General features: G+C 35.9%; 2 protein-coding genes and 1 pseudogene across 3 annotated transcripts in view; all 3 read right to left on the reverse strand.

Moving 5' to 3' along the window:
* On the reverse strand, window positions 89-1,757 carry LOC107616169 (annotated as a pseudogene).
* Window positions 5,691-8,352, reverse strand: LOC107618014 (LEAF RUST 10 DISEASE-RESISTANCE LOCUS RECEPTOR-LIKE PROTEIN KINASE-like 2.5). Of its 2 annotated transcripts, none has more exons than XM_016319931.2 (3): window positions 7,405-8,352; window positions 7,078-7,125; window positions 5,691-6,896 (listed from the first exon to the last, which is right to left on the reverse strand). In XM_016319931.2, the coding sequence occupies exons 1-3, from the start codon at window positions 8,132-8,134 to the stop codon at window positions 5,779-5,781; spliced, it is 1,896 nt and encodes a 631-aa protein (XP_016175417.1). In that variant the 5' UTR covers window positions 8,135-8,352; the 3' UTR covers window positions 5,691-5,778. The 2 variants fall into 2 exon arrangements, with proteins under 2 accessions (XP_016175417.1, XP_016175416.1); XM_016319930.2 differs by having other exon boundaries at window positions 5,691-6,899.
* The window catches only part of LOC107618015 (probable protein phosphatase 2C 15), a gene marked incomplete in the record, with an annotated part of 5,425 nt that continues 3,896 nt past the window's right edge, over window positions 8,647-10,175 (reverse strand). Inside the window, 2 exon segments of the mRNA XM_021111081.1 lie at window positions 8,647-9,223; window positions 9,792-10,024. Of these exon segments, the coding sequence (XP_020966740.1) occupies window positions 9,004-9,223; window positions 9,792-10,024 (453 nt within the window).

The raw sequence follows: 10,175 nt of genomic DNA on the forward strand, positions 1-10,175 counted from the left end.
AGGATTAATAAGAATGGCAGTATACCCTCTTGGTTACCACCATATTCTGATACATTGTCTTTACTAATAACATATAAACTACAATGATTCAAAATTCAGGGAGAGGTTGAAGGAGAAAACCAATATGGTTTAGGAGGCAATGGCAACAACTCATCTCTTCCTTCCAACGTTTCCACCAACTGATTGATGGTCGAGTTGAAGGGTTGGTTTGAATGCACCACAAACTCGTTATTATCATCTTTCTAACCATGTCATTATCACATTCATTTCTTATATTTTGCAGACCAAGCTCTTGATTTGACACAAGTCTATTGTATATCCAATAACGAAAAAATATCTCACTCAATGCATCAACTTCAGCATTGATATTCTTTCTTCTTCCAACCATTTCTAAGACCATCATTCCATAACTGTAGACATCCGACTTATGTGATACCGCACCAAAATTTTTGGAAAATACCTCAGGGCTATATAACCTGTATTTTCTCCAGCACCAAATATTGATACAATACTTTCCTTTCTAGTGCAAACTTTTGCAAGTCCAAAGTCTGAAATTTTGGGCAGCAATTTTCATCTAATAGAATGTTATGAGGCTTTATTGTCAAAATGCAAGATTCTAGTATTGCAGCCTGTGTGCAAATATTCAAGTTCTCGAGCAACACCAATTGCAATATCATATAAAGTTTGGCAATCCAATTGGTGATCTCCTATCACAGTATGTTCTTCATAGATTAACTTCTCAAGCGATCCATTGGGCATAAAGTCATAAACCAAAGCTCGTTTGGAACCTTGAAAGCAGAAGCCAAGAAGAGCCACAATGTTAACGTGAGAAGTTCTGCTCATACTCGCAACTTCATTGATGAAATCTTTACCGTCACCTTTCAGTTCACTTAGGATCTTCACTGAAACATGGCGTCCGTCCTGCAATTGTCCTTTGTATACACTGCCAAATCCTCCTTGGCCTAGTTTGTCTCTGAAAGAGTTGGTCACCTTCTTCATCTCTGAATAAGTATATCTCCTTATTTGAAGGGGCCCATGTTTCTCCAAAAAGGCATCAACCACCAGCATCTGTTTAGGATTTTCCTTCTTCCATCTTGTGTAGTAGATCGTGACCATTACTACTAGCACTAGAACTGTAGCAACTGCAAAGAGAGGAAATGGAAGGTTAGGAATAGTAAATTATGTTTTTCTGGTCTCAGAATAGAGACATAGAAGACGATGTTTAATTGATAAAAGTAGAATGGCTCATTAAATTTGACACACTGATAAAGTTCGATAGTGAGGATTATTATGTTCGATACATTACTAGTCCTAGTCCCATCTTCACGATCCAACTAATATGACCTGCGTCTAGCAAAGTTGAAAATGAAGCAATTATTTATTTTTGTAACAAATCAATAGATAGATGAATTGATTTACTCCGTTTGAACTTCTAAGATACCTGTGACGCAAAGGAAGTTTCCTTGGGTGTCAAGTTGGCAGTGTCCTCTTCTGTGATCATTACAGTTTCTACAATCACTAGATAATTGTACTTCCATCTGGATCACATCAGACACAAATGAGAAAGGGTGGCTACTATTTGTTTCGTCTTTTAATGCAAAATGAAACCTGGAACATGCTGCTAAAGTGAGGAGAATCTCCGTCACTTGGAAGGCCATCATAGTAGATGTGGTAGTTAGGGCAGTTTGTATAGTTAAAAAATGACTGAGGAAGGGTCAGATTATTGGGAGGGCATCTGAATACTGTTGTATTGAATTTGGCGTATGCATAACCTAAGGGAGAGCTGGGCATGTGAGGTAAACTCAAATTGTTGCTGAAAGCTATGCAACGCTGCGCTTGTAATTGGGCTTTCAAAGAGTTACGTAGAAGCACATCGGTGATCGCTATGGTATGAGACTCTATGTATACAACAACAAACCTTCCATTTGGTTTGTTGTTTAATACTATGTGTTGAATTTGAAAACTAAAATAATTGATGATTAACAAACATTATTATTGGAGTTGAAAGTTAAATGGTATGTATGATTAGTTTGTTAATTGTACAGAAAGTTAAACTAATCAATACTGGCCCAATAAGCAAGCTAACAAAGCCCAACAATGATTCAGATTCATAATCGATCATCATTTATGATTTAAAGAAAGTGTTACTGATCTCCAAACACAAGAAAGAAGAAAAGAATCCTGGCTGGCCCAAAAACAAGTATATCACACTTTAAAAGTTCAATTGGTAATTCAAGTCCATTCACTCATTTGATGACTAACTAAGAAATGAAAATCTATTTTTATCTGAACCAAATCAAAGCTACCGAACCAAACTTTCTATTCTCTCTTTTCTCTCACCCACCCACTTACAAAAGTTCAGAATAAAAGCAAGAAAAGAAGAAGTTCTGATTAGGGCTCAAATTAAGATGTAAAAATGGTTATCTAATCTAAGCAAAAAGAAGAAGGTCAAACAAGTTAGGATTTCAAGCAAATATCACATCCTACGGCTACATCAGAGAAAGTTTCTTTATTTGTGCTTCATTAAAAATTGTTGAAGAAAACCTTTTTTCTGCATGCACCAAATGAAAAAACCAATTCAAATGGAGGTTATGGAGCTTCACAACAAATCAATGGTAAAAAAAAGCTACTTTGAGCAAACGCACAAATAAAAGACTCAGATTTGTAAAGCAATATGATAAATGATGAAAGAGAAGATAAAAGGTATGGATACATAAATGGTTCAAAATTACTGCTGCTACTCTATCTCTCTTTTGCGCTGCTGCTGCTATTGATATAGGAAAAGAAGAAGTTAACATTGTTCAAATCCAATATTCAAGCGTTGGAAACTTTACTCCTCTATTAAAAGGGTAAACGGCCAAAGATTGATTCAAGAAGTGAGAGTATAAAGTTTGGATATCCATAGCTTACAAAGCTATACATTATTTTTCTTCATGGTTCTCTGTTGAATATTCAGTTTTCTCAGTTTATCTTTCTTTGTTTCAATGAAAAAAGACATTAATGTAAGGAATTAAGAAATTCAGTTTTCTCAGTTTATCTTTCTTTATTTCAATGAAAAAATGCATTAATATAAGGAATTAAGAAAAAGTCATCGAATGAAAAAAGCCAAAAAAGAGTTAGACTTTAAGAAAAGTCAAATGTTTATTTCAGATATCCTTTGTATATTTTTCTGTTTTGTATTCATGATTATGAGGGGATTCTCTTACAAAGTTGGGTGAGCACTTAGTGGTTGAAAATCTAGGGAGTGAACCTAGTTAAATCTGGATTGGGTAGAAGTTGGATTTGTCCTAGATAGGATTAGGTTGAATCTTAGAAAAATTAGTGTTTATAATTTTTAAAATATAGTGAAAATTCTACTACTGTTGTGGAGAATACTAGATGTAGGTCACATTGTACTAAGTGGTTGAACCAGGATATATGGCAGTGTGATTTTCTCTTCTCTACTCTCTTCTGATTTTCTGCAATAAGAGACAAAATAAAATTGTCTCCTGAAATATCTTATAATTCAGTATTCACTGCTATCCTCAAGCTACAAAGTTGCTCTGTTCCAGAAGGTTCATGTAGAGACAAACTAAAATTGTCTACTGAATTTTTACTTTGCAATCTAAACAGCAACTAAGTTCTCATTCAAATCAGAAGTTGAACTAAAAGAATCACAAAGGAAGTCATAAATTCAATCCCTCTTCTTTAGGTCATTCACAAATCTTCAATTGATATCAAAGTGCAGTTGACCCATACTGTTAATTTGGATAGAACATTAATAAAAACTCTCTTTTGTGATTGGGTCACTGAAGTAAGATTCTCTGCTTATTGGTGTGGGTGAACTGATAGAGACGGTTGCCCATTGGCCCGATAGGTGCAATTGATGGGTGATATAGTGGGATAACTATGATCAGCTTCACTATGACTTGCTAGGCATTTGGATTGTTATCATGGCAGCCGTGTATGGCCAAACGCCACAATGAGGGCGTTTTGAATATGTGAAAGGGAACCTGATGCTGCCAAGTTTTTCACACTCAAAAGAGGTTGGACACTTTTCACTGCTCTCAACTATCACATGAACCACAAACACAAACTGACACATAATCAGAGTTTTCAACAGAAAAAGGGGAGCCATTTGGAAAGTAGGCAAGATACTATGAGGTCATTTAGCTGCAAGGATTGTGATGCATATACTAATTACATTACCTGGTGTTGGCTAAAAACAATTTAAATTTGATGATGAACAAGTCGAAGATATTTGTCTGAATTATGTTGAAAAGGTGCTCAAGGTGATTGAAGAAAAATCATCAATGAGCAAGCTAGGTTGATCGAAGATGCATATCGAAAATGAGGATATATGATCGAAGCAACAGGGAGATCAGTAATCGAGACAGTTGAAGACGGTTATCACACTATTATTGTGGCAGAAACAGTTATGTTTAATTCCTTTGTATGTGGAGCACGTGAAGGAATTTTGATTGGTTGAAAATGGCTATACATAGACATAGCTTTGAAAGAATAAGGGTTGGAATTCGTTTTCAAAAAATACTATCGTACATTCATATTTTCAACAACTTTCTGAGTCTGCAAAGAGTTTTCTTTTCCGTAAAATTCTTTCCATGTCTTTAATATTTCTTTTAAATTTCTTGTAATCTTTCTCTTTCTGTAAATTTACTTTTTTACAAAGTTTTTTCTTTTCTTTCTTTTAACATTCCTGTATTTGTATTTGAATTTCAAAATCCTTTGATCCTATCGAAGGCGTTTTATTGTTTCTCTTTATTTTCGAAATAATTTTCTTTGTTTTAAGCAATTTCAGTTTTAAGTTTTTTATCTCCTTTTACATTTCAAATTTTTTCTTGTCATTCTAATTAAGTGATAGAATCTTTGGTGCACATTCGAAAACTGGTACTTATAATAGGAATAAGTTTCACTCCCAAATCATTAGATATCAAACCAACCCAGATTTACTAAAAATTTGTATAATACCTGCATATATAGAAAGAATATTGTGATATCATGATTTGAGGTTGTTGACACCCCAAGTGGACTTGGAAATCAAACTTTGTCCTAGGTACAAGAATTCTACTTGACCCTCAACTGTTGTGGGACTACACACATATAATAATTTGAGACTAAAGGTGAGACTTATCATAGTTTCAGTTAAATTTTAATTTTGTAAGCATAGTAGCAAACACTTTATACAGGGTGACCAATAATACATGCTCTGGATCGAGTATATAGTAGCATTACTTCAAGAATTCTTTGCAACAATTCCGTTAAGCGTACGTCGATGTTGTAATCACTGTTGACTTGGAGCTAGTCTTTTATAGAGTAACATATTCCAATGTTTGTGGAATTTTGAATCCACCAGGACCACCCACTGAATTGAATAGTTTTATTCTCTGTATACAATTAGCCTTTATTATTACTAGTGAGATCGAAAACTACTGCTGAATGAAGTCATCCATTAGTCAATAAGATATTTTAGTCTAACCTCACATACACGGCAAAGGATCAACAACTTATACATATTAGTAACCCCGTCAGAGATCAGAAGTTTGCATTAATGTCAAGAAAAAGAATTTGTTGTACCCCAGTTGAGGTAAATTGGGATGGAAAGTGCTCCAACCATTCTTGGCACCTTTGAAGATTTGACTCAACGAAAATCTTAACAAGTATAGTTTAGGTAGTAAATCACGGATACATGGTGCAGGCAGAAATAATCAGTAGTTATATATTAATTAGGTTGCACAATTAACTATTACTGATATAAGACTAGAGAAGGTAAAACAATTTCTACAAACTTTCAGATGTATGACTTGAGTAATTAATTGGCGATGTTGGAGAAGAACTGAAAAAGGGCCTAGGCGGCAATTCAAATGATTCCAAGCTTCCTTCAAGCATCTCCACCACCTTACTCATTGACGGACGGTACAAAGGATTAGTCTGTATGCACCACAAGCTCACCAATGTCATCTTTCTCACTATTTCCCTATCGCTTTCCTTCTTGATACACCGCAATCCTAACTCCTCATCTAGTTCAAGTCGCTTGTAAATCCAATGTGGAAAATACAGCTCACTAGAACGATCAACTTCCACATTTTTATTGTTTCTTCCTCCAACCATTTCTAAAACCATCATTCCATAACTATAAACATCTGCCTTGTGAGATATTCCACCAAAATTCCTTGAAAACAACTCTGGAGCAATAAATCCAATAGTTCCTCTTGCACACGACATGGAAACAATACTCTCTTTTCTTGGACATATCTTGGCGAGTCCAAAATCTGAAATCTTTGGACAAAAATCCTTGTCGAGTAGTATGTTATGAGGCTTTATGTCAAAATGCAAGATTCTGGTATTGCAGCCTCGATGCAAATAATTTAATCCACGCGCTACACCAACTGCAATGTCATAGAGACTTCTGGAATCCAATTGGTGACCAACTGTAGTTGAATTTTCCTCACATATGAACTTTTCAAGGGATCCATTAGGCATAAATTCATAGATTAGAGCTCTTTTGGAACCTTGAAAACAAAATCCCACAAGACTAACAATGTTAACATGAGATGTCCTACTAATACTTGCAACTTCATTGATGAATTCCTCTGCAGTTCCCTTCACTTCACTTAAAACCTTAACAGCAATAAGACTCCCATCTTGTAGCTTTCCTTTATACACGGTGCCATATCCTCCCCGTCCCAATTTGACTTTGAAATCATCAGTGAATTTCTTTATCTCAGAATATTTGTACCGTCTGGTTGGAAGAGAACCATGTTGCTTCAAAAAGGATTCAATGATTATTTCACCGGTTGATCGAGTTTTATTCCAAAAGCAACATATAGTAAGGGTGAAAAGCTTTCTCCTTAAGCAGCAAACCGAAAGCAACAGCAACGCAGCAACAATGGATAAAGCTGCTAATATAATAAGCAATAATTTCAATGTTTAAGAAATCAGGCAAAATATTTGATGAGATTGCTAGTATAGTAAGGATATGAATTTTCAGGTTCAAAATAAATGTAATTGTTTTGTCATGTCAATATATATATAATGTATGCTATAACAGAAAAAAGGATATGACCAAATCTGTGTTACCCAGTCCAAGTGCTAGTCTCATATTCATGACAACCCAACTTCTACTACCTGCAAAACAGAATACAGATTATAAAATGAAGCAACTAGAGTCTTAACCAATCAAATAATGGTCTAGCATCAAGATAGTTGAAAAGAAAAACTGGTCTGGAAGATGAACAAATGAAGGGACCTATTTCATACAAAATCACATCAGAAAGTGAGTATTAGACTCCGTTTCCCAAATCTAGAATGAAACATTAATGGACAACCTATACAAACGAAATCATTTTAAAAAATAAAACTATCAAGCTAACTGTCTAATGGATACCATAAGCACAAACCACTCACTTGTGCTTGTGTTTTCCGTGTGCCTAACGTTGGCACAACAAAATTTGCTTTTGCTGTCAAGTTGGCACTGGCCTCTTTGCTTATAGTGACAGTCTGTGCATTCTTGCGACAAAATGACCTTAGCATTGATATCAGCATTTACGAATGTGAAGGGATCATTGCCATCAGGAACATCTTTGATTGGAAGCAAGACCTTTGTGCATGAGGCCAACGAACTCTGAATTTGTGGTGTGCGCATGAAAAGGCCGTAGTAGATATCGATGCCAGTGCAATTTGCATAACTGAACATGTTCCTAGTTGGGGGGAAATGGAGGGTACGGTTGCATGTGTAGAGGGTTGTATTGTATTCCATATAAAGGGAAGCAAAATGATGAAAGGTGGGAGGAGTAGAAAGAGTATAGTTATATCTGAAGGCATTACAATTTCTTGATTGCAGAAGATCGTATAAGTCCTTATCTCTGAATTGAATACTAGTAAAATTCTGTTGAGATACACGTATAACTAAAAATGTTTTGCCTTCATCACTTAGTTGCACCCATCTATCCACCTGCGCTGGCTCATAACAATTGTTTATGGCCAAAAGGCCACACTCCTGACGCTCTGCTGTAGTGAGAGGGAAGCTGAAGTTCCCAATATTATCTCCACAATTGAATGAAGCTGGACATTCTCTTCTCTCTCCGGTGGCTGCGGCCACCACAAGTATGAAAACCAATACAACAAATTTATACATGCTCAATTCAACAAAGCCAACTTGTTTTCACACAGCCTTTTGTATTGGGAAAATGGTTATTGACTATATTGTTATTGGAGCCTTGTTACTTGTTAGGCCCTCCTTACATGGCTGACTTGACTTCAGATGAACCAGGCTCGTGCTCAATTATTCCTACTCAAAGCACATGGACTTGACTTTCTGACTCGTTCCGAGTGTGGATATTAGAACAATAGACATTTCACTTCAAAGTGTCTTATTCAAGAATAAATCGAATATCATATACATCTTCATCCGTGTAGAATACGGGGAATCGAGGAGATAATTTTCCAACTCTTATAGAACCTTCCTACCATGAAGCATAATGCTGCACTAATATGCACGTTGATACCATATGACACTAGCAAGCAACCATGTCCCAACTTACAAAAAGAGAACATAAAGAGGAGTTTGGTTGAAATACATCTAACTCTCAGATCTACATGGATTTGCTTTTCAATCATTAGTAAAGATTTGAACTTTCTATTCCCCAATGCTTGAAAAGGTTTAAGAAATCTATATATATACAGTATTGGAGTGAAGGTAGTATGTTCTACAATGCTCATAACCAAGATCATGCTGATATACAAAAGAATCAAGCTGGCACTGATCTTAACAATCAACCACAGATGAACATTCTGCAGACGCCCAAAACTTCAGTCCAGGATCTCTACCAGCCTTTTGCTATTCAAATGTAATGTCATTCTTAGATGAATTTCCACATATCACATACACCATACATCTATTGCTACTCCATAGTGAGATTCAATCAATTACTTGGCCTATAAAAATCGTGATTGAAAAAATGAATGAAGGATGACATAAAGAATAGGGCATTATCAATTTTGATCCTAGGACACTTTAACTCCACTGGGGCGTTTTCCCTCCATTGCATCCTTCTTATCGCGACAATCAAAGCACAGAAAAGGTCCTTGCCAGGGCTTGGAGCTGGTGGAAAAGATGGAACCCGCATGGACTGAGATACCCTCACTTGGAGCAAGATCAACTTGACACACAGCACAAACAAAAAGGCCAGATGTTGATTGCCCTGAGTTCTCATCACTCCCTAATCTGCACCACATATCAAACATTAAACATTTAAGAACCACAACAGTATCACAATTGTATTTGCTAGTTGATCAATAAATAGCCATGTGTCACAATTATAATTCCAAGGCTCAATTACATGGTTAGGATGAAAATTATATCTTCCCAGTTGTGGTTTTAACAATCAACTTATCTTCATTACCTCAACCACTGAACTGAAACATTATCAGCTCATTTCCCATTACAGAAGAACTTGATTAAGAAGGGCTTTTACAACTAATTCCTCTCTTTCCACCATTATCCTGAAGTATGCCTCAATGGAAATCCTAATGTTTAACCTTGACAGTTGATTATTTAACCAATTATCAGTTTATCCAAACGAAAATACCATCCCCTATACTAGTACCATTATCCATCTCTCTATCATCTTGTTATACTGGTATCAAGTATATATCAATCACTACAGTTAGCTAGAAAAGTCCTGTGGGGACAAAAGGAGGACACTAAGAAAAACATGCAAGGAACTTTCACAAGATTTTTCAATACTTGAAGGAAACAATTGAACATGTTCGTCTATCAAAGATGATATTACCTTTCAGCAAGCATTGCTGATCCTTCTTCAAAGAGTTCCTCCACTATATTTATAGCTGAAAGCTTCTTTGACAGTTTACCGGCAGAATCACGGGACCTTTTCCTGAAGAAAAGCTCTCTGAACTTGTTATGCTTTTTGGGGGGAGGAGTTGGTGGCAACTCATTATCAGGTGGGATTATGTCAACTACTATACAAGTTGTATCATCCTTTAACCCTCTTGTCCTTAGTGCTTCCTGGATAAAAGTAGGGATATATAGAAGCTTATGTGAGGAGAAATGCCATTTGTGCCGTGTGACATTAAATTGCTAATATCAAGTCACATGACAAAAGACAAGTTGATTTTATCCAAAATAGCATATACCACTATAGTTTACCTTCACAACC

Source organism: Arachis ipaensis, chromosome B09, assembly GCF_000816755.2.
Source record: "Arachis ipaensis cultivar K30076 chromosome B09, Araip1.1, whole genome shotgun sequence".
In the NCBI taxonomy this organism is placed as follows: Eukaryota; Viridiplantae; Streptophyta; class Magnoliopsida; order Fabales; family Fabaceae; genus Arachis; species Arachis ipaensis.

What these genes read in the sequence shown, in the direction of transcription:
- LOC107618014 (XM_016319930.2), bottom strand. Translation starts at nt 8,134, where the DNA reads ATGTATAAATTTGTTGTATTGGTTTTCATACTTGTGGTGGCCGCAGCC. An exon ending in CACGGAAAACACAAGCACAA is followed by an intron (nt 7,126 to 7,404) that starts GTGAGTGGTTTG and finishes TCTGTTTTGCAG; the next exon opens with GTAGTAGAAGTTGGGTTGTC. An exon ending in GAGACTAGCACTTGGACTGG is followed by an intron (nt 6,900 to 7,077) that starts GTAACACAGATT and finishes TTATTATATTAG; the next exon opens with CAGCTTTATCCATTGTTGCT.